Source organism: Taeniopygia guttata, chromosome 4A (genome assembly GCF_048771995.1).
Source record: "Taeniopygia guttata chromosome 4A, bTaeGut7.mat, whole genome shotgun sequence".
Lineage (NCBI taxonomy): Eukaryota > Metazoa > Chordata > Aves > Passeriformes > Estrildidae > Taeniopygia > Taeniopygia guttata.
The window spans coordinates 16,939,710-16,966,797 of NC_133029.1; the positions used below are offsets into that span (position 1 = coordinate 16,939,710).

A 27,088-nucleotide genomic window follows, 5' to 3' on the forward strand; every position below is an offset into this window, starting at 1 on the left:
TGAGGGGAGACCCGCCATGGCAGAAACGCAGCTGACCCACCATGGCAGGAACCCATCTGAGGGGGAGAGATTTTCTCCACACGGCAGGAACCCACTTAGGAGGAATCCACTGTGACAGAGCCCCTCTTCAAGTTGAGAGACCTGCTGAGGGGAGACCCATCATGGCAGGAACCTCCTGATGGGGAGAGACTTTCTGATGGGAGAGATACACTGAGGGGAGACACGCCATGGCAGGAACACTCTGAGGGGGAATCTGCTGTGGGGGAGACAGTCTGAGGGGAGAGACACATTGCGGGGAGACTCACCATGCGATAGACTTACTGAGGAAGAGACACTCTAAGGGGAGAACCACGATGGTGACATTGTCTATCCCATGGTGAGTCTGAACCTGCTGAGAGCACAACCATGGTGTGGGAGACACTCTCTGAGGGGAGAGACTTGCTGTGGCGGGAACCCCCTGAGGAATCCATTGTGAGGGAGAGACCCATTGAGGGGAGAATCACTATGGGATAGACTTGCTGAGGAAAGACTCAAAATGGGGGGACCACACTGCAGAGGAGACCATTTCTGAGGGGAGAGACCCGCTGAGGGAAGACCCACCATGGCAGGGACCCTCTGAGGGAGAATCCACAGCAGGGAAGATACTCTATGTGGGGAGAGACCCACTATGGTGGGAACCCACTGAGAGCATATCCACAGTAGGGCACATACTCTCCCAGAGGAAAGACCTGCTGAGGGTTTAGATCTCCCATGGGATAGACTTTCTGAGGGAAGAGACCTGATGAGGGGATAGACCCACTTTAGTGGGAACCCCCTGAAGGAAAATCTACTGGAAGGGTGAGAGTTTCTCCAGTGACAGACATGCTGAGTTCTCTTCCGCCATGTGGTAGACTTGCTGAGGAGAGACCTACTGAGAGAAGAGAACTTCTGAGAGAAGACTTCCTGGAGGAAGAGACTCACTATGAGAGACACGTTGCAGAGAAATCTGCTGAAGTAAGAGATCAGATAAGGGGACAAACCTGCTGAGGGAATACCTATTATGGGGGGACCCACTGAGGGGAGAGACCTTCTGAGAGAATACCCGCTTGGGAAGAGACCCCACGGTGGGGCTACCCCGTGTGGGAGACCCGCTGAGGTGGACATCACCGATGCCTCAGCTCTGCACGCTGATGCCACCCGGGGGAGCCGCTGCAGCAGAGCGGACCGGTGGCTTGGGAGCAGTTTTGGGTGCTTCTGGATGTTTGTGGGGTCTGTGTCCCCTGGCAGGGCACGGCAGAGGGCGCGGGCGATACCCCGCTCCAGGGACACGACAACCCAGACCCGGGCCCACCTGGGCGCCCTCAGCGCCCGCCATGGGCCCGGCGCCCCGGGGCGGCGCGGCGCGAGCAGCAGCGCCGCCTGCCGGGCAGGGCGGGGGCGCTGCCTGCCCTCGGTCCCTCCGGCCCGTCCGTGCCCGCTTCCCGCCGGTCCCGCTCCGCCGGCTCCGTCTGTCTGCAGCGCGGCCGCAGCTGCCGCCACACATACGGTGTCGGCGGGCCGGGAGAGCGCGGAAACACCTGTTTCCAACATGGGGAAGGTGGGGAGGGACAGGAGCGGCGCTGCCCGGCCCCGCCGCGGGCTCCCTCCCCTCCCGGTGGCTGTAACCCGGCCGTACAGCCCGCGGGATCGCCTTTCAGAAAGATCACGTTCCGTTTTTACACATTCGGCTGAAAAACGCCACCGACCCTCTCCTCACGTGTTGCTTTTTTCCACCGTGTCCGTTCCGGGGGGTGGTGGGTGGGGGGCACGCTCGGGGCTGCGGCGGCACCGACGGACCTGGGGCTTCCGACGGCCCCGGGGCCACCGACCCACCGGGCCCGTGCGGGGTCGGGGTCGCGGCTGCGGGGCCGGGCAGGGCCGGGAGCGGGGCCCGGGCTGCCGGCGGTGCGGGAGCGGGTGCGTGCGGGGGCTCCATGATTTCATCGTCGGCTGGCGGGACCTGCCAAGAGCTGTTACGCCTCACTGCGATGTGTAGCTTTTTCCTGCCATTTTTTTCATAATAAAAGAGGGAGTGAAGCGGGCCCTTTTTTTTTTTTTTAAGGCAAAAAAAAAAAAAAGCCAAATGCATCAGAGAATTGGGGGGGGGTGGGGGGGTGGGGGGAGGAGGGAGGGAAGCAATCGCCAAAGGGGATGCCAGTGAGGTGTGGCTTGCATTTAAATATCCAATATGTCAATGTAAGGGGAGTGTGTACGTATATAAAGTGCAGTTCGCATCCGACGGCGGGACACTGGATCCAGCGATGGGAGGCGCGGGCGGCGCGGGGCCGGGCCGGGGCCGGCAGCGCGGGGCCGGGCGGCCGCAGCCCGCGCTCTGAGCGGCCGCTCTGCCCGCGCCCCCGGGGCCGCTCCGCTCCGCGCCCATGGCCGAGGTGGGCGGCTTCCTGGGCGCTCTGGACCCCGACCTGCACGGCTTTCCCCCCGCGCTGGGCGCCGGGCTGCCCCTCGCCGACTCCCCCGGCTTCCTCAACGAGCGCCTGGGGCAGATCGAGGGGCGGCTGCAGCGGGGCTCCCCCACCGACTTCGCTCACCTCAAGGGCATCCTGCGGCGGCGGCAGCTCTACTGCCGCACCGGCTTCCACCTGGAGATCTTCCCCAACGGCACGGTGCAGGGCACCCGGCAGGACCACAGCCGCTTCGGTAAGGGGCCGGGGGGTGCCCGAGCAGGTGCCCCGCGCGCACAACTAATTACCCCGCTAATATAAATCATCCCGCGATGGATATAATTGGCCTCCTAAATAAATGCGCTCACTCCCCAGCAATGCGGGAGTTTTTATTTCCAATTTCCTACTCTCCCGGCGCTCAGCCTTTCTGCAGGTGCACTAAAACATGCCTTTGCAAGGGGGGAAAAATAGAAAAAGTAAAAAAAAAAAAAAATTAAATAAATTTTAAAAAGAGGACGATGACCAGTTTTAGCTCTGCCTCTGAAGTTAGTGGTGAGGGAGGCAAAACAGAGACGTTCCTCGTTGGAATTTCTTGGAAATTCCTAGGTTGGAAAAAGAAATTCCTTGCTTTTTTTAGTTGTTTCGGATTTTTTTTTGGTTTTTTTTGGTTTTTTTTTTTTTAACTCCTCCTTTCTGGCATCTGTAGATACTTGTGAGCTGCTTTCTTTTATATGCATGACTTTGATTAGAAGAGTGTCTCCCCAAAGCGGGCAGGGATCTGTTGGCTGGAAGGGTGTCAGGAGCAGGGTTTGGGAAGGTTGTTGGAAAGGAAAGGGGGAAGCTGAAGAGGGAAAAACACTTAGGGAACCTCGGAAGAAAGAAGATGGAACAATAGGCAGAGTACCGTGGATTTACCTTGCTGACCGGGATACAGCTAGAAGACTGCGGTGCCTGAATCAGTGGCATACAAGAGCAGTGACCTCTAATGAGACTATATGTAATCTTCAAAAAATGCATCCCAAGCCACAGGCAAAAGAGTACAGTCGGTTTGAGCACAGTAAAGAGAAATTCCCGCTACTCCAGCATCTAGTGCAGGTGTCTGTATAAGCCATCAACAAGTCCCATGCCAGTGATCTCAGCTATGTTGTCAACAGGTTGCAAGATGTGCTTGCAAGACTTTTTACAGTTTTCAAGTGATTTAATTCCTCGGTGAAAGGAATTTTTTTTTTTTTGCCTTTACTTGTTTGCAACCAGTCGGTTCTGATACTCCGAGAAGTGCTGCCGCTGCTATTGTTGGAGGTGTAAGGCAGGTTTTTGGAACAATTGGGGAAGCTTATCTTTCCATAAACACCAGGTGTGTGCATGGCATGTCCCTGCCTAAATCAACAAGAAAGTCATAACCCGCGGGTCAGAGTCAGGCACTAATACGTTCTGGGGCGAGTGTTCTTTAATTACCTCCTGAAAACACCCATCTTTTAACCTTTTGTGCTGTAATATGCAATGGGTTTCCACATTCAAAGAGTTGAAAGCAAACCCATTGCATCTGGTTGGTTTTAGTTCAAGCTGCCACGTAGTGTTTCTAGTCTATCAGTTCTTTTCCCCTACCTTTGTAGAACTAAACAGCCAGTTTCAAATGGCAGCATTTGTTTCAGGTCCATTTTTTATAAAGATTGAGTAAAACAAGTATATTTTTCAACTTGGAAAAACATGTTAGACATGCTAAAACTTTCCATGGATTTTGCACACTGAAGTTTAAGTCACACAGTGATTTCAATAAATTGAAACATTGGCATTCCCTAAGTGTTTTAGCAGTCCGCATCCAGCTCTGTAAACTAGACCAGACTTCAGATATTATAGTTTTCTGCTTCAGGGTTTTCCCAGAGGTGGTGTAAAATAAATAGTTATTTGTTGTAATTGCAAGACAAAGCCCCAAAGGATTAGACTGGAATCCTTGCGTTCAGATCAAGTTGGACTAAGCCTTGCTTCAGCAGAGACTCAAAGCAATAATGTATTGGCACACAGTATTCACCATCTGCGTTCAGTAGCCATGAATATTTAAATTCCAATGTTACTGGTATGGTTCATATTAGGATGTCATGTATCGATGCATTCCTAAATTTTGCATGCAACAGTCAGAAAGAAGTAACTTATAACGGGAATAGGCAGCCTGAGTGATTCTGGGGACTCCAAAGCTATGGCGAGGGATGCAGAGGTAGATGAGGGGTTCAGGGAAGCACTTTAAAGCTGCCTTAAATGTTGAAGCACCTGGAGAAATACTCAGAAATCCAGGATCAAGCCCATGTGGCTGGAAGGTGCTTGCTGGTACCATGTGCAGATCATTAAGGTGCTCCATGGATGGCTGTGATGGCACAGCCCAGGCACGTGTCCAGCTGCAGGTGTGATGTAGGGTAGAACAGGACTTGGCATCCCTGTCTCTTAATCTGGAAGGGATTCAGGGATTCTATCCCTGAATCTGCACCCTCCCATGAGGGTATCTGCACCCTCCCATGAGCAGCCATCCCAGAAGCTACCAGATGTGCAAGACATCCACATCTTCCAGAGAGGAAAATAGCCAAAGACCTGCTGATGCAGAACGGAGTCCCAAGGTCCCAACAGTGAGGGTTAAAAGAAGAGATTCTTTTGTACAACAGCATTTGGGGGTGTGACTGTAGGACATGGGAGGTACTGGCATCATCCACCCACACTGCCTGAGCAATCACAGGAACTACTGCCTCTTATCTGCCAAGGACTGGAGCTTTCCTAAATCACACCTGTCTTCTGGAATGTGATATTTTATACTTCTAAAAACACAGATTCTTGCAAGAACAATGGAGTGCGACTTATTTTTCCTAGAGGAGCTTTAATGCAAAATGTGGGAAAGCCCTCTAGGTTTCTTGGAAGAAAGCTCATTCTAACACTACAGAAGTGCCCAAATTCAGTCTCTGAACTGGCAGCTCTGGCAAGTTCACCCCGCAAAAAAAAAAGTGTTTTTCAGAATGTATCTCTCTCACTACGTCTGCTCAGAACTTTCCTCTACAAAGAAATAAAGGACAATCAAAATCTGGAGGGTGTCTGGACTGACATTAACACCCCAATGACAATCCTTCCCAGAATGAAACTGAGAGAAATTTGCCAGGAAAATCCCTGCCAGGAAGAACCGCTCCTTTTCTGCCTCTTTTACAGGAGCATTAAAGAAGTGAACCCAATGGTGCTACTCATGCAGTGGAGGAAAGAGGCCTTGAGGTTGCACTGCAGATGAATAAAGGCAGAAAACAAAGCTCTTCTGGGTACAAACCTGCTCATGGATATGTTACACAGACTCCTAGAGAAGCTGCTGAGACCTCTAAAGAAAGTTTGGCTGTAATTTTGACATTCAGACCATAGTGCACCTGTTGCTGAACAGTTGTTGAGGTTTTTAGCCGAAGCTTTAGGTTTGTAGCCATTAATACAACATCTGATGTTTCTGTGCCCCAGCTCCTGAATACAGTCATGTAAGAAGAGACAGGTGCAGGGAGCTGAATTTTTCTTTGAGGGATGGTTTAGAGTAAGGCGAGAGTGTGTGGGTCTGGCCATGGCAAAGCTCAGGAGATTATTCAGTGCTTTAGTGGTAAATTAATCCAGTCAGAGTCTTAATCAAATCTCTCCAAGTCTTATCTGGAAAGACTCAAGGAACAAAGAGAATGAATAATCAAAGTGGGGGAAAAAAAAAAGAGGAAAGTCCTGGGGGAAAGAAAAAAAAAAAAGCAAAAGAAAAAAACAAAAGCATGGTCTGCCACAAAAACACACCGCTACAATTGGAAAGTGAATTCTTGAGCTGGCCCCAGTGGCCACTCCCTGTGCTGCTGGAGATCAGATGTACGAAGCTGCAATTTTGTCTAGAATTGGAGTGAGTTAAGGACAGGATGGATATCCGCCCACATATTTTCAGCTTTCACTCTGTCTCCTGACTTTTGTGGGCTCAAATTATGTTCTTAATGCTCTTTCAGCATAGTTATCTTCCATGCACGTCTCCAAATGCCACTCAGAGATCAGAAAAGAGGAATACTACAAGGGATGTTGTCAGAAGAGATTGTCATGGGCACATCTTGGAAGAAATTTCATTTGCAAAACCCATATGTATCCAAGCTGCACCAGCTGAGGGATGTCTCATTGCTCAGAGAAGGAAGATGCTGATGTTGCTCCTGGCTTGGTCCTTCCCAGGTCTTTGGAGAGCTGGATTGATGTGCCTCATAGAGCGCATGTGTGTGGGCATACTCAAGATCTGAGTTCCCCTGCTTTAGACATCCCTCAGTTCCTCAGTGGAACCAACAGCATTTTCCTGCTTCTCAGAAGTGACAGGAGACAAAAAAAGTGCTGATGCTGAGGACTGTGTCTATACCTACAGGAAGGTCCATCTACCTTCTCCAGTTACTTGATATGTTTCACTGGAATATTCCTTGGTCTCCAGCCTAGGAAAGTCTCCCCCATGCCTGGGTGTATCTCTGTACTCCTGCTTTAATTTTTATTCTCCCTGTAGTTGTCCATCTTTCCTCACTCCCTTCTTTTCAAAGAGTGACTGTGCTAATTTCTTGTCTGGAGATGGGAAAAAGCACTCAGCAGTTCAGTAACTCCCTCATGTCAGAACTGGTGGGCAGTTAAGGGAGGAAACCCCCTCTCATCCTGCACCTCTCTCCTCCCTGTTTGGGATTCTTTTCAGCTAAGAAACCGCAAGAGCTACTGAGAGGAGCAGAGCCAGGGTCTGTGCCTGTCTGGCTTGGAAAGGCTGCCTTCCTTGCCTAGGCTGCCTGTTCCTGATGTTTCTGCAGGCAGGATGTGTCCCCAGGCCAGGATGTGTAGCTGGGTATATTTCAGCCTGTAAAATGTCTGCTCCAGTCCATAAAGAGTGTTTTGTGGTGTTTGCTTCTCTGTTTGTCTCCAAGCCTTGCTGCTCCCAAGTCCATATTTCATGTCCTCTAGCACCCAGTGGTTTCAGGGAGGGCTGGATTAGATGCACAGGCCCCTGAGCAGGCAGGGGAAGAGGAGGACAGAAGGTCTGAGGGTAGGCAGGAATTCCTGCAGCACCTGACGATGAGTCTGCACTGCACAAAGTGGGTCAGGGGTATCCATCGCCGTCTGGGCTGTCCTGTATTTAGGCAGTGATGCAGTGTCATCTGAGAGTTGTCACATCCGTGCCCCAGGCTGTGGGTGACCCGGAGCTGTGGCTGCCACTGAAGTCAGCTGGCTCAGGTGGCCGCTTGTCACGCGGTGACAAGGCAGGACTTAAAACCAAGGCAATACTTTTAAGAGGAGCTCTCGGAAGTTACCTGATCAGAGCATCAATTACCCGGGGCTAGATGTTTTGGGAGCTATATTAGGAGAGCTGGAGCCACGCTAAAGGTTAGAGCAGCTTTCCCCTCCAGTCAATGGAGACATGCAGTCATCAGATGAGATGAGGAAAACCCTCTTCCTTCCTGCCTCCCAGATAATTAATCCTGCACTGGACACTGGCAAAACTGCCCGTGACCTCTACATAGGTAGTGTGTGAAATCCATAATAACACAGTCCCACCACTGCCTTCAGGCACTCTTCCTGGGAAGATTGAAGGTCCCCACCACTTGTGGTGTTGGGTAGGGGCCATTTGTTTTTTAAGTGCTTCACCAAAGGTTCTCCTGTTACAAGTCCTTCCCCACTGAAACAGCTGCAGCTGTGGGGGTGCAGCAGCCAGACCCTGCTGTTTCCTTCCAGAGGAAATGAGGCTGCCACCATCATAGCAGGCTGCAGCCCATGGGTAAAACAGTTGCTGTTGCAGGGCTGGGGATGGCTGGGGCGGATGCTGCTGGACTGGGAAGAGGCTGGCAGGAGGCTGAGAGTGGGCAGGAAAGGGTTCTGGCAGTAACAGTGGCAGGGGGTGACAGAGAAAGGACTGGCAGTGTCATGGCTCCGATGGCTGCAGAGGAAGATGCATTTTTACTTGCGTGCTTTGCAGCTGGATTTTATCCCTATGGCTTGTATATACATTTGGGTTGGCAAGTATGCCACTGGAGTGCCAGGATGAAGATAGTCCTCACAGACATCTCTTCTAGTGCTTTTCACTTCTTTTTACTGTACCCATGACTTTAAAACCTGTAGGACTATCATCTTATTCTAGAAAACAAAACGGCACTCATTTTGTTGAAGAATAAAATGTAGCATGTTAACAGCCTTCTGACATTGCTTGTGGCCAGGCCCAAGTTTCTACATCTGTCTTCTTGGTGATAATTATGAAAAAAATCCAAACTCAAACCAACAAAACCTTGCAAAGCTTTTCTCATTAGCAAAGACAATCCCTCTTGGGCAACTCAAATTCACAATGCTGGGGAGAAGCCCAGACTGGAAATCAGAAGACTGCGCACAGATGGGACTACAGAGTTAAGAACTGTATTGTTGCTGGGAATGGCTGGTTTGTTTTTGTTGCTGGTGCTGGGTGTTGTTTTTTCCCTCTGTATGATTTGCAGTTTTTTTTTTTCTTTTTAGGGATTTTGGAGTTTATTAGCCTGGCAGTGGGGCTGGTGAGCATCCGTGGGGTGGACTCCGGACTCTACCTCGGCATGAATGAGAGAGGCGAGCTCTATGGGTCGGTAAGTTCAGGCTGGGCTGATTGCAGCCTGTGGCCTCAGTTGTGTCACAAATGCTCTGTCACAGGCCCTCCATGTCCTTCTGGTGCCCGTGATCTCCATCCTACCCTTGATGCCACTGCTGTTTTAACATAAATGATATGTAGGAAATCAGGTTTGAGGGAGGATTCACTCCTGCTGTAGGAACCCACAGTGGTGCCCAGCCCCCAGACATCACACTGAGGTTTTGCCTTTCACAAATGATGTGGCAATGGCCAGGTAAAGGCAGGGGGACATTAAGCATAAAGCCAGGAACTGTTTATGTGTTTTTACAGCCTGAGTAACCCATCAGTTGTATTCTCCTTGTGGTCAGGTTTGCACCTATCTGCAGGTCTTATCTTTGTATTACAGCTCTTTAACCAACAGAATCTGAAGTTTAGGGCTGCTGTTCATGATTTCCTAGAAGTCCCCTTTTCAGGCGAAAATTTTCCATGTTTTGACTAAAAACCCCATGTGTAAACTCATTAATTGTTATGACTTACAGTCAAAATGTCAGGTCTTAACAGCTGGGCAGAGGTGCTTCCTACAGGTTAATTTAGCTCAATTCCTAATTATTTAGCTCAATTAAGGGTGGATCACTGTAAAAATAAATTGAAATAAACCAGTTTTAAACCAAAGCAAAAGGCAGCACTTCCTCTCACCATCAGATAAGCGTCATTGTACAAGTTAAAACTCATGTACTCTGCATACCCAGAAGCTGTAAGAAAACCTTTGTTTGGCAAACAGTAAATCATGAGTTCAGCTCATTTTTCCCTGTTCCATTTCCACCTGAGACTACCATAGACCCTTCCACCATTTAAGACACATCTGCTGATGTTTATATGAGATAGTTGTCCACAGAAGCTGTGACTGCCCCATCCCAGCAAGTGTCCAAGGCCAGGCTGGATGGGGCTTGGAGCAATGTGGGACAGTGGAAGGTGTCTCTGCCCAGGGCAGGGATGAGCTTTAAGGTCCTTTCCAACCCAAACCCCTCTGTGATTCTCTGATCATCAAATACTGCATGCACCAATAACTGTTCTCCCATCTCATTTCTGTAACAGCTTCTGCCCTGCACAGCAGTTAAATGCAAAACAGTGGTTAAATTAAAAATGTGCAAAACAGAAAAAAAAATCACCAGGATTCCATAAAACACAAAATCTCCTGACGCACACTTCACAAAGCAGAGCTGGAGCAGCACCTCTCCTGTCAAATTCTAAGGCTGCTCAGCAGCTCCTGGAGTTTCAGCTTTCACTCATGCCTGCTGGAGAACATGAGCCCTTGTATCCCCCCCTCTTTGCCTTCAAACCCTGCAGCTCTGATTGTGAATTGAGTTTCATGATGGGTTAATTAAATTCTAGATCCCGTGTTCATGTTACAACACAGAATCAAAAATAGGGTAACATTTTACAGCACTGAATCTGGAAACAGAATTGACCTGAAGACAGTTGTGGGAGCTGTCCCTGCCCATGGCAGGGGTCTGTAATGAGGTGATCTTTAAGGTTGTTTCCAACCCAAACCATTCTAGGATATTATGCACCAGGCAGGACACTGCAGGGACACACTCAAAAGGCTCATCCAAACTTCCAGCGTCACGAGCCAGGTCCCCAAATAACCCCGGAGTTTTAAAATCTGGGACACGTGGGTTGTACAATGATGGCTTTTGGAACTCAAAAGCCACTACAGTATTCTTAATTAAAGGTCCATAAAACAGCGCCTGACAACAGCATTAGCATTACAATGGTATTTTGGGAGATCACAGTACAGCAGTATTTTTAAATTTTCAGCAAGTTTATTATTTCCCTCTGTGCCAATTTTGCTTGATGCCTATGTTGATGCAGCCAGGGCCAGCCATCCCCACAGCGACACGTGGAGTCCCCTCAGGACACACAGCTTTTCCGCCTGTCCCTGTTGACTTCATGCCAGCATTTCTGTAAAGCTCCCCAAGGATTTCAGAAATGCCACTAATACTTAGGGCAGCAAAAGTCATGGGCAGCACCTTGCCTGCTGCCTGTGTGGTGTCAGGTTCAGTGGGGACATCCCAGGGCTTGGAAGGGAATAAATCACACCTTGCAAAATCACCCCAGACTCGCCAAACATTTTCCACAAGCACTGTACTCCAAACTGCCCAGTGCAGCTCAGGGGAATGGGGACAAAGCAACAGCCAGAGTTCAGCCAGTCATCAGGTTCCAACATATTCCAAGTAGATGGCATCTGAGAGGAGGGAAAAAACCCAGCCTGTATTTATTGACAGAGCTGGGAAGAGAAGCCTGCAGTTCTGTGGGTCTCAGATGGCCAAGGCTGTGGCCTAGGACTTTTGGAGGGCTCACAACTCACCTCAGGCTTTATTTAATTAGCAGCAGAACATTGAAAACAGGTTCTGAGCATAGGTGAGCTCCTGGATTGTGTTACAAAACACATCTACTGCAGGCAGTAACATTTACTGAGCACTCGGTGTGCCGCGGAGGGGACACATTCCCTGCCCAGATAGTTTACAGTGGAGGGACAGTGGCTGTAATATTAGAGCACTCTACATTTACAGGCTGCCCTTCAGCTGAAAGGGCTTCCAGTCACCCTGGCAGTACCCTTGTGGGATGGGACGGGGGGGCTGGACCCTCTGTGACAGCACAGCAGAGCTGGCAAAGCTACCTGTGTCCTTGTGGGGCAGAGGGACAGCCTTGCTCCCCACTGCAGCCAGGCACATCCCTGTAGCTGGCACATGGAGATGGCAGGGAGAGGGAAGGACGTGAACGAAAAGTCCATCATCAAACAGCCACTGCCAAGAGCCCCCAGCTGTAAGGGCTGGATGGGAAGGCTGGCTCTGTCTGTGGTGACACCAGTGCCATCTGTCCCCCCACGCCAGCATGGGATGCACCAGCTGCACACCCTCATCACATCACCTATCACCACCCTAAATCTTCCCCGGGGTCTGACATCCCACATCCCTCTGGGTCTTGTTACAGCCTCCCATCACAGCTCGCTGCCACTCCAGGAGGTAAAATCCCGAGCCATGCTTTCATTCCCATCTCAGTGCATCCAACTCTGTGCCCTGAACTTCCAAAGCAGTGCTTGCTCCTGTTTTCCTGTTTAGACCCTTCAGATGTGCTGCCTGCTGCTTCTCTCACCCAAAAGAGGGGATTTGGGGTGTGTGGTACCTTGGAGGGGGCTGCCTGGTGGCACGACCACCCCAGCAAGCTCAAACTCACACCTGGACAGGTTTGGAGCTTTGTCGTGTACCTGTCTCATGTATTCATGGAGCACCTTTGCAAAATCCACACCCACCTTCTCCTGCTTTTGTCCCCTTCCTCCTCCAGCTCCAGAGGTCCTTGGGTCTTGGCTTATGCCCATTTCTAGTTCTCATACAGGGGAAGCATCCCCAGCAGCAAAGTCTTCATCCTCAGGGGAGCCAGGAGAAGGCAGCTGGGAAAATGCTAGAAAAACAAAGTAAGGAATGGTGACAATGTTTTCTCTTTTACCTTTCTGACATGTCTCTTTGTGTCTCCTCGCTCCCCTGCTGCGCTGCCCACGGCAGAAGAAGCTCACCCGGGAGTGCGTTTTCCGCGAGCAGTTTGAGGAGAACTGGTACAACACGTACGCCTCGACGCTGTACAAGCACCCCGACTCGGAGCGCCAGTACTACGTGGCCCTCAACAAGGACGGCTCCCCCCGTGAGGGGTACAGGACTAAGAGACACCAGAAATTCACCCACTTCTTACCCCGGCCTGTGGACCCTGCCAAAATCCCTGCCATGTACAGAGACCTCTTCCACTACAGGTGATGGTTCCTGCGGTGTCAGTGTACATACTTGGGCTCCCAAGCTTTTTCCCAGAGCACTCTATTAATAGTCATTCCATCATTCCTGTAAGAGTAGATGACCTAGGGAAGCACTTACATTGAATTCAGACACTGCTGTTCCTCCTTGTTTCCAGTGTATATCGAACCTGGGTTATTTATGGGGCGGGGGTAGGGGAAGGGAGGGAACCCTACATTTAATCTTCCATTTTTGTTCACTTTTGTTACCCGGTTGCTACAAGAGAGGCTGAATATTCAATGTTACGGTTGCTTAAAAGAACGAGCAGGTAAGCAAATGATCACTGGGGGAAAAAAGGCCCCAGAACAAACTAAAAATGAAGAGAAGAAAAGAAAACAAAGACCACAGAACTGCTGCAGATGCTGCTGCTGAGCTGGGATAGTTCCCTGCTAAGGAAAAGCCTTTGAGTGGTGCCCTGCTTAAGCAGCCTGGGAGTTTGCTACATGGATGATGCTCCATGGACTGGTCCTGATTTGTGGGGTTCTTCCTGCTGTTGGGGTGGGAATGGGGCAAGGAACATTATTCAGATGTAAGCATGGATACTGTGCATAAGGACAAAACTATTTATAAAATGTATATGATATTTATTTTATATATTTATTTATTTCAAAATAATTTTATTTTTAATGAGAGATGCTATGACCGGATTTTCATCAGGAAGAATAAGGTCCTACTGAAACAGGAAAAAAAATGAGTTTTAAGAGCTTATCGGCAATAAAATTGTCTTTATATTATAGATTTCTTGCTAGCCCTTTTTTTTTGGCCCTCTTCAACAACTAACCTGGTATTTCCCCAGCAACATGAACAATAAATCCACCTCTGAAAGGGCTTTGTGCAGTAAAGATCAATTACCTAAGCCCCAAACTCCTGCAGGAAGATGACATCAAATCACAGGTCTGGGAAGCACCGGCTCGGTCTCCTTGGGGCATGAGGCACCCCCGTGGATTTACCGTCCTGCTCAAAACCAAGAGGACAAACATTTGGAGCATCTGCTGTGGTTTGGGTGGACCCATCAGTCCTGCAATAAAACCAGCACATCTTGCATGAGATTTACCTGCAGCACCATGAAAAATCCGTGGAGAAATAGAGAGCAACAGCAGCAATTCTAAACCCCCTCACTTTTAGGCAATTACGGTGCATGAGGGTCATCCCCTGCTGCAGGCAGTGCTTGGATGTTCATGGCTGTGTGCCATTTTCTCTGCAGAAGCTGCCTGGTCCCACAGTCCTGTCACCTTTCCTCTGCTCCCACCTGGGCTCAGCAAAGCTGATGACATGTGGCAGCCCTGAGCGAGTCCCGTATTCCCAGTTGGTGCCCAACAGTGCCAGGGAGCACAGCCCTCCTCCAGCCAGGCCAGGGACACGGATGGGGGAGGCCTGGCTGTGCCAGCACAGGCCCTCAAGTGACACTTGTGCCACGTCTGCCCTTTGCTGCCGGCTTGGGATGTCACAGACCTGCAGGGAAAGCTTCCAGCAATGATGCCAGCTCATGTTTTGTCCCCTGTGATCAGCAGAGAGGGATTTCAGCACACGGTGGGACCAGGAGTGTGTGGTTGCAGAGGCACAGGCACTTTGCAGCACGAGGAGAGGCTGACAGCAAAAAGGGTTCTCTGGAGTGTGCAAAAACCTGAACAACTACAGCTGTGGTGGCTCTGGCTTTTCCTTAGCACAACTGCTTTGTCCAGTGCTGTTTCTTAACCTCCTTATTGCAAAACAGTCATGGTAACACCTTCAGCTCCTTCATCTTCAGCCTGTGAATTCCCAGGACATTTTCAGTGACCTGCAGATGATCCACATCAGCTTCTTCAAGAGCTACATCACTAATGGAGCAGCAGCTCTAGAGGCCAGCTCTGCTCCCGATTGTCTCTTGCCCTCTCTGCCACCTCCCATGTCCCTGCCATGTCCCCTCACTGTCCCAGCGGGTCCAGCAGCCACCAGAGGACAAGCTGGGGTTGGCAATGAGGAGATTACAGGAGCTTTACCTTCAATGATCCAGACATGAAGGAATTTAATCCCGTGTTTGAAATAAAAAGAGTTTATTTAGCTACTTCCTCTGAGTCACTGCCGAAACATCTCATCCCAGGCTGCTGTGTCGGGGCTCGATCGCTCACAAGACTCGTCCTCAGGTGCACTTTTGACCTTCCCCTGCACAAAGGGAAATCCCTCAGCCCCGGAGCCTTACTCTGCCCCTGGGATGATCCTGCTCCCTCCAGCCAGGGCTTTCCGTTGTGCTTGAAGAGAAATCTGGTGGTTAAGATCATGCTCCTTTTCTAAGTGAAGGTCAAAACCTGATCTCAGCAATGCCAAGTACATTTTTTACCAACTCCAAAGGAAGATGATTTTGCCCATGGGGGCAACACTGGATGTGTTCTTCTGATATCCAACTCAAAGAGCTGCTCCAGCAGAGCCTCCTGCCACAATGGGACACACAGGTACCAGGGATGCTGTAAAACACTTTTTCAGGATCTGGCTTCAAAAAACTCATACTTGCAAAAAGCAAAATCCACAAAGAATTTACTGGAAAGCCCTTGGTAAAGGCTGGTGTCCTGTCCTGTGTGGTGCATTCATTAAATGGGGAATTCAGCCCTGCTAAATCCCACCCAAATTGCTCTTCCACAGGAATCTACATTGTTTGATTCTGGTTCAGCAAAGCAGCTGAAGATGTGAGTGCCTGAGGGACCTGGGAGCTGAACCACCAGAGACATGGGGTGCATTTTGAGTGGCACAGGAGGGCTGTGATGCACAGCGGGTTTGTGTGGACACACTCATCTCTCCACCCCATCCCGTCCCCCCTGGCCCAGCTGTTACCCCAGCTGAAGATGCCAACTGCTCCTTCCACCTGGACAGGTTACAGGGCTGGCAGATGGACCTTGCTAGGAAAGTTTGAGAGGAAAACATGTTTGGGTTGCTTCAAGCTAACAGAATCTCCCAAGTCAGCAAAAGGAAAGTGTTTGTCTGGGGTCTCAGCTCATATAGATTCCATGGGATTCAAAGTCACAACAGCCAGCTGGAAACTTCTCTCCAAGGGGAGGCAAAGGCTGGTGCAGGGGATGGCTGTGATCCCCAGAAACCCCACTGTGCCCCTGACCCCAGAGCTGTTCTACACATAAGGCTGTGGGTCTGGAAACACCATAGCAAACGGGACAAAGGCATCTCTTCAACCCTCCTCCTTCCACCCACGAGGGGTGGGCCTGTTCTGGGGGAAACATTATCCCGGGACAGCTGTGCAGAGCAGGAGGCAGGAGGCTCCAGCAAAGAGGTGGGAAAGTGCTGGAGTCTCACTACGGAGGGTGCAGGAACAGAGGGGAGCTGCCGGGGAGAGGCCAAGTGGAGCCAGCACAGCACTGCCTTTCTCCCTGGCTTTGGCTCATGATCCAGGCCACAGGGATGAATTGTCTGGAGACTGAAATACAAGTGGCAATATCCACGTGCCCTCAGGACATCCTCATGGAGACCCTGCTGCCTGTGGGAATGCACAGCCTGGGGCGCCTTTCTCCAAGGGGGAAAAGGAGAGGAGACCTCAAAGACTCACCTCCTGTGGAGAGAGTGATAGAGAGCCCAAAACTGCAGAGGGAATCCAGAAACTCTGAAGAACTCCAGAAAATCTAGAAACTGCTGGAAGGCAATGAAGGCGTCCTGGTCTTGTCCCACCTGGCTGGACATCCAGAGAGATGCGCTGCTGCTGCCAGCCTGTGGCTGAGACCTTCCTGGAAGGGCACCCAGGGATGGAGCATTCCTGAAGGAGAAGGGCTGAAGTTCCTGTGTTGATGTGGAGACAAAGACATCTGCACCCCTTGGGACAGCACTGGTTATTGCTTTTTCCAAAACTGCCCCAGAGCTGCTGAATTCCCGTCATGGAGAACACCAAGGCTGTCACTCACACCTGCGCTGGGGCAGGAGACCAGCAAATTCCAGGGATTCTCAGGCTCCTCCCTCGCTGTGCCAGGAGGTATCTGGCACCCAGATGCCACCGAGCAGGGCAGGTCACCACACCAGACACGGCCAGGGCACGCGTCCTCCACCGCTGCTGCCCGTGGGCACGGAGAGAATCCAGGGAAGGGAGCAACACTGCATTCCCAAAGCAGCTGGTGTGGCTGGATCGGGCTCTGAGGAGTACCTCAGGCACCAGCTCCTGTCTCACTCCTTCTCAAACAGGTTTTGTCACACAAGGCCAGGGTGGTGTTTGAGGTAAGACCTTGGGAGTGGCTGAGCACAGACCCGAGGGGTGACCCCACCTCCCCCTGCGCTCCTGCCCTTCTCCAGGGCAGTGTCCCCACTCGGGCCACAGCCCCTTCCCAACACTCCTCCAGTGACCCCCGAGCCATCTCCTCCCTGGGGAAAGGAGGAACAGGAGCTGTGGCTGGATGAAAGGGTCACACAGAGGATGAACTCATCCTACTCCTCCCGGCCACACAGGGCAGGGCAGGAGCTTGTGCAGACCCCTCACAGCAGCACAGCTTTCCCAGAGCCACATTTCTAATTCTGCTCTGTGCCCCACCACATCCCCAAGGTGGGTTCCACAGCACACAGGGTGCACAGGGGGTTATCTGACACCTGAGCAGCTCTGGAAGTACAGACACCATGTGATTACTGGTGCTGGTGCTGCAACACCAGCATTTTTCCAGGCTCCTGCAGCTGGGAACATTTAGGACATTTGGCTTTCCATAAACATTGAAAATCTATCCAACTTCAAAACGACTTTTTGCTTGAAGTGATGAATTTAGTTTTATTTACTGTGTGCAGAGTGGTTCTGCTTTTAAGATAAAGGCAAAAGCTGCTCAGGCTGGGCACAGCTGACACAGCAATGGGGCTGGTCAGTGTTGGGATCCCTCAGCACAACATTCTGGACATGGGACTCGTCCCAGGACACTTCCCAGACCAACACAGACAGCCACATCCAGCCTGAGCTGCCCACTGCCTTCCATCAGTGTTCAGCCAAGTTAAAAGTCACAGAGATATTTAAAAACATGCTGCCCACGGGGCCCTTGGAGCACAACTCCAATATTTTCACCTCAGACAGCTTTTCCACCTCCCTCAGCTGTACCAAGACTGGCTGTGCCCCTTAGCAGCCCCAGCACTGCCAGGGAATGAGCAGAGGGCACCTTTAAACACAATGATTACACTTCCCTTTGCATGGGAAAGGGGGTGTTTAGCCCAGCAGGTGGGATTTAATAACCAAGGAAGGAAGAAGTACAACTATGAGGTTAAAGTACAGCAGCACCTTACTCTGACTTGACTAAGCAAAACTTCACCTCACTTTTAACCATCTCAATGCTGGACAACTCATTTAATTTTTAACAGACAGACTGGCAGAAACTGCTATTAATGAAGTAATTTGAAAATATGGACCACAGCTATTTTCCCTAATGAAATCAACATCTATATCCACTAAAGTCATTGCAGAAAACAGTAAGAGCTTCAACTCACAGCACAGTTCTCCAAAGACACACTCCCAGGATGAATCCCTGTGGAGTTAACACTGGACTGTGAATGTAGCACAAGGCACGTTGATGTATTTTGGTCACTTTATTAAATGAGATATTAAATAGTTTAAGTTTCAACTACTAAAACAGCACTTTGAATGGTGAAAACACATAGTATATCATCATACTTGAATGCTTCTTCTTTTTTTAAAAACACATTTCCAGTCCTTAAATATATTATAAAACAGCCTTATAGGAAGAGGGGACACCTTTTCTATAGTACTTAAGATATTTAATACAGAACTGAAAAGCCATCTAATAGAAACAAAGGCAAGTCTTCACAGCTGTATGATTTCAGCAGCCAAAGCTGGTTGATGGACTGAAACATTACTATACAACTGGGACAAAACATATACAATATCACGATACTAAGCAAAAACGCTTTACATCCAAAGGAATAAACAGGTTACAAAATGTGGATAATTTAGCAGGCAAAACTGTATTACAAGCAACATTTTTATTTGTCATCTTAAGCCATTTTTATCTAGTTAAAACATCTAAAACAAATATAAAAATGAGCCTTTTATTATCTTACTGATGTATGTTCTGTCTTTAAGTACTGGTTAAAGCCTGATGTTATACTCAAAGCACATTGTTATGCAGCTAAAATGTCAAGTGAGAAACGTAAGCAAAGTGGTCCAGGTTTTACTTCAACGCTTATCTTGTATTCCTTCTTGTGCATTAGTCTTCTGTTATTCATAGGTTTGTCCAGGATGAAATAAAATGTGCCTTTCAATGTTGCCTAAAACTTCCACATTTAAGTCTTTGAGTTACTGTAAAACTCCACTTAACATTCCCAGGTTTGGTAGAAAGTACTTCTCTTATTCACAACACGTAGGAATATCGGTGACAATTACCCAGAGTACATTTGCCTTCAAATGTTTGTCTCAACATCTCACTTTTGTCTCTTCTAGTGCCAACACGTCTCTCTTTGCTCCCTCCCCCAGATCAGAGTTAATTGCAGAGCTGGCAGAGCACTAGAACACAATGAGGGTCTTTTGTGGTATCTTGTCATCAAAGAGTCCAAGACAGAAACTTGTCAGCTGGGCTTCCAGCAGCCAACGAAACTCTGTCCACGTCACAAACCAAGTGTGAGTCACACACCAAAACACTGTGGAACATCTGCATGTTCAGATGCAAAACTTGGCCATTCAGGGCAAGAACTCAAACTCTTGCAAGAAACTTCCCAGAAACCAAAATGGTTTTAGTTCACGCCAGCATCAGAAGAGTCCAGCACAATCTGGAGCCACCACCTCCATCTGTCTCCAGAGCCCTGTGTTGTCCACACACAACGACCTCCATGTTCCTGCCACTTCCTCGTGCCCCCAGACGATCAACAGGGTTTTTTTGGGGGGTTAGAATCAACCAAACTCTATGCAAAGTAAAGCCCTATTTATTTGTATTTAATAAGAACCTGACAAGCTCAACAAGTATGGGCAAAAAGAGTGATGATAATGGTATAGAATAAACCTGACATTTATCTCTGGCCTACATTAAAAAAAAACCCCAAACCAGAACAGAAAGAAAACCAAAATCAAGCTCTTTGTGTCCTAACCCATGTTTTCACACAACTGAAGGGATGGGGAGGAGTGCATAACCACATCTCTATCAATAAAGTCGCTTCACGCTTCTGGCAGCTCCAGAAGTTGCTACAGCACGTTCTCTGTATGGATTTTCAATGGGCAGTGGTTGTGCCACGTTAAAGGGGGTTCTCTGACAGGCCACCTGACCCTGGCCACCATCACCATTTTACCCCAAAAGACAGGAATTGAATTGTGTTGGCCCGTGCCCATTGCCGGCAATGGGAGGAGACAGTAGCACCAGCGTGAAGGAGTTACCAGAAATGTGCCTTGTGCTGGACTCCAGGGCGAGGGATCAGCCTGTGAAGGAAAAGCATCTCCTGCTCCCACACCATCAGCTGTTATTCCATCACATGGAACTGAAAATAAGAAATGGCAGCAGACTGGGGAAGACCCAGTCACGTTTAAGGCTGGATGCACAGTTCCCTGTGGCTCAGAAGGTTCAGAGCAGTAGTAGTTACAAATATTGCACTCAGTTCTGTTTCAGAGAGCATTTTCAGCTCCTCTTCCATTCAGCACAGATGACCCATGAAGGAAACTAGACTATTTCTGTTACAACGTTCCCACTAATAGAAAGAAATGGGTAAGCAGAAAAGTATTCCATAATTTGAGGAATCAACTCCAATCAAGAACTCAGCTGTTTTCAATTCACATATGTCAGACTGAACTTACAGACTTGCAGTCCTTCCTAAGCTTCCCAAAGCTTTGCAGCTACAAAAAGCAAGCGTAGGAGTTTAGACAGGAAACCTGTGGAGATGCTACTGTAACGGGAGGACTTGTTTTCACTGAAAACAACTTGTTATCTCCTGTACTCAACATATGTAAGAAGATTCTAGGCAACATCACTGACAACAGGGAAAACATTGTGACCTATTTAAACAAAGCTGAAACACTAATATGGAACATGGTATTTAAGGGGAGCAACCAAACTATTAATTTTAATTTTTTTTTTTTTTACAGTTGAGTTCTGTTAGGCCATTGATTCCTAAAAAAATAAAAGTTCTTTCTCTGATTTTAACAATCTTTTAGGCTTTTAGTGCAAAATCACATTGATTTCCCTTGGGAAGGCCCTGCATTTTTGCCTCTCATTGGGGGTGGTGCTCGTTGTAGGGGGGGTGGCTGCATCCCACCAGACACTGACTGATACATTCCTCTCACATCTATGGCTGGGTAGCTGGAAGGATTCATAATTAAATTTGGAGGCTTTGGCATCATGAGGTGGCCCATGGCTGCTTGCTGGTAGGACATCTGCTGCTGCTGCTGCTGGTTGTACTGGTGCTGGAGCCGCCTGTTCATCAGGATCCTCTGGACACAACCGATTAACTGTGGAGGGAAAGCAGAGCTGGCTGAGTGCACCACCCATCCCCCTGCTCCCAGCTTCAGCTTCAGAGCTGAAATCAATTTCTTAGGGACAGCATGGCTGGGGGAAAAAGCCCCATTGTTATCACCATCCCTAATGCGATGGCATTCAGCAGCCCATTACTGGAGAAACCATTTAGTAACAGCATTTAGGGCTCAGTTCTCCCAAAGACTTGGCTATTGTGTTGCAGGCAGCATTTAGGTGAGTTGCCATGGCAACACGTACTCTAGTGTGAAATTATTCCCAGGTATAAGTTACATCATCATTTGTCAGGTACCATTCATCTTCCCTTTGAAAGTCCCACTTGTGGACTGTCAGTGTTTGTTTGCCTGAGAGAAAAAACTCTTCCCTCTGACATCATCTGGGCATCTTTCAGATTCTGCAACGTAATTCTAAGCTAAAACAACATTACCAACTTTCTAAGACGTGTAAGTGGCTGGCTGAGCTCTGGGAATCAGATTTCTCTTTACGCCTCATGACCTTGCAGCAAAGCCCTTCAGCTCCAAAACCTGGTGAGTGGCTTTTTCATGAACTTCTCCCGTGTCTCCCTCAATGAGGCCAATAATGAACTCCAGCACACTGCTGACCATTCTGTAAGGGATATTTATGTGCCTAAACATACACTTGTAGCTCAGGAATGCACACACCCAAGATCCTCATTCAAACGTTGACAGTTGATAAATAAATGCACGATATTTTACCATCTGCTGTTTCCCAAGGACGTCGTTGTAAATGGCTTCTCGGCGCTTCACATCCAGCTCCTGGCTCGCCTGTCTGTTCAGGGCCAGGGCCTGCACCTGGCTCTCCGTCAGGGTTAAGTTTTCTTTCCACTGGAAAGCAAAAAACCCAAAACATTCTTGGCACTGGTCGTTTGAACAAAAGCCTGACAGTAACTGAGGCTCTGTGTTCGCAGTTGCACCAAGAGTTAAACCAGCCCAAGTTCCAGTCAGTGCAAAACTGCTTCACCAGAACCAGGAGTTATTAGTTCTTCTAACTGGCAATTAGCAGTCTACAAAATACAACTACTGGCCTGTAATTGCTGTTCTGATTTCTAGAAAAAACAGCATTTTCAGAGCACAGCAAATACCTATGGATCAAAACTGCCACTCCTGTAAGGCTCTGTGCCATCTACACACCACCAAGGGTTACTGCAGGGGTAAAGATCACTCCCAACTGGAAATGATGCTCATTAATAATGCAATTCATTAGCTGGATGACCATTTGCAGTAGGAGTATCTTTGTTTGATAATGTTTAATGTTTTCCACTCCTAACCTAAGCCCAGGGTTATCCACTGCACTCACTATGGCTGAAATGATGTCTTCAAGAGGCTGGATTCTTGCTGCTGCCACACTGTTGGTTGCTTCCACTACCTTCTCTCTTCCTTGATTAATGAGGTCCTGAGAAAACACCAGACCATCAGTTATAAAGCACAGAAACAACAAACACATTTCTTCCCCAACTTTCCTGATCCTTCTCGTGTACACACCTAGACTCCAATTACCTTTCTGCTCTCAATTTGCACAAGTCAATGAGTCTAAGCTGCCATCCATCTGAATTTCAGCACAGAGCAGTTGAACGTGTATAAACCTGGCAATGTGTAGACAGCACTTGTAAAAACCTATTTTTGTACCACAGGTTTTCAGACCAGCATGAGAATGGTAAAAACTCAGGTAAATTTTCTACCATACAGATTTGAAAATGTTACAGTTTCAAAAGTGGAAATTAAATTCCACAAAGAATGCAGATGATGCTCCAGAATTCTGACAATCTGCCCAGGTATAGATTTATATACATGCAAGTTAAACTTCAGTACAGGTACATGTAAAAAATAAACAAACCCAAACCTCCAAACTATTAAAAATACAAAGGTGTTTCAGACTGACATTATCCACAATTTGTGACAGAAAACCCCTGCAGCAAGACAGGCATTTTGTGCTCCTTACCTCCAGCTGTTGGTTACTCATTGCTGACAGAGCACCCAAATTGTAAGGAATATATGTCTGAGAGCTGAAATTTGTGGGCATTGTGTTGGTCCCTGCGGGCATGTTGAAACGCATGGTCATGCCCTGAAAAACACAAAGTGACTGGTCACTAACTCTGATAATTCTGCAACAACCACACAGCCAAAGCAGCCCCTGGAGACAGCCCCAGGCCCTGCCCACTGACCATGGAGGTTTCCACCCTCAGCTCAGAACCCCATTTCAGTCACAGAGGAACCCAAGCTCCAGTCTTGAATCATCTCTGAGTTTAGCTTGTCAATATTTGATATATAAATGACCACAACTTATTAGTACAGCTTAAGTTGGTTAAGGTAAATTTTTTATATTGAAAACCCACTACTTAGTGTTGAGTTTGACCAGCCTGTAATGAAATTGTGAAAAAGTAAAATACATAATTTATTAGCAGGAATGTAAAGCTCATTGCCCATTTTGATTTCTCATAGGGTAACTTCAGATTTTTCTCTTTATCTCCCTATTTCTTTTCTCTCCCCAACCTTTTCATCAGCTCACTCAAGGTGGTCAGTGGCAATTTATACACCCAAGTTTTGTACTTTCAGTGGAAGGCTTTTGAGAGTGCCTGGCCCACTGAAATTCAGAAGGTAATCTGGGGTAACCAACAAATCTGATTGAGAATTTCAACTTTGGTGGCATCTCATTAACTTCCCTTATGACCCTGCCAAGGGTAAAGCCACAGCTTTTGTTTTAGCAACACAAAGAGCTTTGGTGCACCCCACACACCCAAATATTGAGGATAAATCACCAACTGTAGCTGATACAATACAGGGCACAGAGTAATAAAATAGGAACAGGGTTCCACCTTACAGTAATTTCACTGATTTCTGTTGCATTGTCAAGTATTGATTTATATGTTACTGTGTGTATTGGCTAAGGAAGGTAACACTGCCACACAGAGCCCCTGACAGGGACACCCTCAAATGGGAAAAGAGGGATTACACAGAACATCAGCTGAGTTTTATCATAAATTAGAAGAAAAATGCAGGTGTATAAGTAACTTGTAATTAAAGCAGCAAAGCAAACACACAGAAAGAACCAGCATTGAAGGAGCAAAAAGACACAGTAACTCCATTTTTCCTGTCAAGATTTGCTTTACATATTTATTTCTTGGTCTATAACAAAATTTAATTATCCAAAGACAAACTGAAAAGATAATTGGAACTCTAAACCTGGAAAGGTTATTTTCATATACATAAAACAGATTAAACAGGTTTACCTTCTTTTCTGCCTCATATTCTGCCCAGGCTGCCTTTCTCTCTTCTTCAGTGAGCTCCTCTTCCTCCTTATGGTCCAGGAGTGAATCATGTTCATGGTACCCAACTATGTACTCCTTGTTGATCTGGAGCAGCTCTGCCAGGATCGTGTCCTGCTCAGAGGAGGAGATGGAGGAATCACCCACCAGCTCTGCCCTGTGCTTCCCCTCCCCATTCCACACACAGCAGCTATCAGCAATCCACAGCACAACAAAACTTGAAAATCATTTAAAAGTACAATTGTCCTCAGAGGGAGAGCAATGGATTAACAATCTGTTGCAGAGATGACAGTCCAGTCACTTCATAAACCACAGGAATGCACACAGATTCCAGAACAATAAATGCACCTAAAAAGAATGGAATATTCTCAGTGGCTTTTCCTTTGCTTAGGCTGGACAACTGACAGTACCCACCAATACATTGCATTTATTATACAGAAACACCATCTCTACACCTTTCAAGCCCTGAGCAGTACTTTGGGTCCAGATCTCCCATTTTTTAAAGTCAAAACTTTCTGTCTGATGGACAAGGTGATGCTGCAGAAGATGAAGAGAAAGATCCCTACAGGACTATGAAAAACTGCTCCTGCTGCAGCTCAGGAGCTCCTTTTCTAAGGCCATTATTGAACAGGGCTTTTTACATAACTTGTGTGGCTGATGAGCTTCATGAATTAAGGAAGCTCCAACACACCTCAGCATTCAGGCTAAAATTCCTACTATGAAAACATCACTGAACCACTCCTGAGAGGAATTACAGTCCAGCAGTTACCTGAGTCCCTCCAGCCCCTCCAGGTCCTGCCCTCACTGTGCCAGGGTTTGCACCAGCAGGAATCCAGCCCGTCCCACCCTGGCATTTTATAATCTCAGCTGAACCATGACTGAAAAAAGTACCCACAAAAAACCAGATTTTGCAGCCACTCTGGGAACTGAGTGTGGAAGTCCTGACCATGGGTTCTGTCACAGCAGCTCCACAAAGCTGTTTGTTTCTGTGTGCTTGGGAAGTTAATTACATTAATCACATTAACCAATTATCAATGAGCTGCTCTTTGTCCCACCCTTCTCCTGCTTGGTGTGAACTGTCCTCACCACCAGCTCCTCCCAGAATATCCCGGGTGGGGTCTGCACCATCACCGCTGGGCACAGGGACCAGAGCAGGGGGGTTTGGGGTGCTGGGAGGGAAGCAGGGACACCCCAGGGATGGAGGTAACACCAAGCCCAGAGGAGGCTCCTGGAGGTGCAGGAACTGCCCTGGGAGCAGCAGGGCTGCAAACAATATGGAATATAACCCAGCCTCCCTCAGCCTGCACAGCCCTCCAAACGTGCCTTACATGACATCCAAGGGGGGCTTTGCTTTTCTTTGCCTAAACTTTATTTTGTGTTGACTTTAATGATGGGAGCTTGAAAACAGGGATGCATTTAGTTCAATCTTGCAACAATAAAAAAATCCACCTTACACATAAAAAACCATCAGAATAATTATTTCTTTATATTTGTTTAGCATGTTGATAGACTAATGATTATCCATTGGTTTGTAAGCTTTAAGATGAAATCCTGGTGATGAATGAAAATATGAAGAAAGACTGAAAAAGAGGTTTGAATTTTAAAAAAGACATTTGTCTTTTTAAAATCCTGATGGAAATTAAATACTACTGAGAGATCAATGTATTAGAAAGGAAATCTTCCATGAAGGAATGCAAGTTATGTTGTAATTCACAGGTTTTTCTCCATCAGCTGAAGATTTAATACTGAAGCTAAAAAAAAATTAATTAAATAAGAAGCAAATTCTTCTAAGCCTGAGATCAAAATTCACAAAGTTGTCCGAGTATGGAACCACAGTAAACCACATGTCTCTGTCCTGAGGTAGTATACAACACTGATATCCATATCCACTGACCTGAACTGTGATTTTAATCTGCATTACATGACCTCAACTGAGCCAAGTTTTCATTTTACATCAATAAACAAGTGACTTCAAGTCTAATTCCCTGCGTGAGGAATGGGGACTCAGCCCAGGGCAGGGCTGCAAGAGCAGGGCCAGTTCTGAGGGACACCCAGTGCCCCAACCCTGCCTTTGTCCAGCTCATGGACTGTACCGAACTATTCTGTAAATTATAATGTCCTTATTTCTATGCTTAAATATAGCAAAGGTGACCAAGTGATCATTCAGCCTTAAGACACCTCTTATGGACTGAAATTCCAAAGCAGAACTTTCCAACTGGGCAGGGATAGGGGATGAATGAAAGCAAACAATGGAAGCTAAGAGTAAATAACTCATGTGAACCACATTGGGATTACAAATATTCTGTTAACCCCAAGTATTTGCAGAGCTGAAGACCAGAAGCTGTTTGAGGAGTGAGGGCAGAGCCCTGGAGCTCTGGAGTTGGGGCTGTAGCACCACAGGCACTTCTTCCCTCAGAATCTCCACGCCCAGAGGTCTTGTTAGACCACAGAGGGCAGAAAATTACTGCTCCAATTAAAACTGGACATGAAACTTGAATAATCTTCCAGGAAAACAACAGGCTGCACATATGTCATTTTTGTAGAAAATAAAAGCATTCAAT

General features: G+C 47.8%; 2 protein-coding genes across 4 annotated transcripts in view; one reads left to right on the forward strand and one right to left on the reverse strand.

The window, feature by feature from the left end:
• The first annotated feature begins 2,264 nt into the window (after positions 1–2,264).
• On the forward strand, positions 2,265–13,575 carry FGF16 (fibroblast growth factor 16). Its single transcript, XM_030272895.4, has 3 exons — positions 2,265–2,676; positions 8,913–9,016; positions 12,561–13,575. The coding sequence occupies exons 1-3, from the start codon at positions 2,400–2,402 to the stop codon at positions 12,804–12,806; spliced, it is 627 nt and encodes a 208-aa protein (XP_030128755.1). The 5' UTR covers positions 2,265–2,399; the 3' UTR covers positions 12,807–13,575.
• A 4,772-nt stretch (positions 13,576–18,347) lies between these two features.
• Positions 18,348–27,088, reverse strand: part of ATRX (ATRX chromatin remodeler) — a 67,135-nt gene continuing 58,394 nt past the window's right edge. For all 3 annotated transcript variants that reach the window (XM_030272888.4, XM_030272887.4, XM_030272893.4), the window contains 5 exons: positions 24,492–24,641; positions 23,204–23,326; positions 22,562–22,657; positions 21,961–22,089; positions 18,348–21,222 (listed from right to left, as the gene is read on the reverse strand). In XM_030272888.4, coding sequence (XP_030128748.4) covers positions 20,944–21,222; positions 21,961–22,089; positions 22,562–22,657; positions 23,204–23,326; positions 24,492–24,641 — 777 coding nt within the window. In that variant the 3' untranslated portion in view covers positions 18,348–20,943. The remainder of the gene's footprint in view (positions 21,223–21,960; positions 22,090–22,561; positions 22,658–23,203; positions 23,327–24,491; positions 24,642–27,088) is intronic.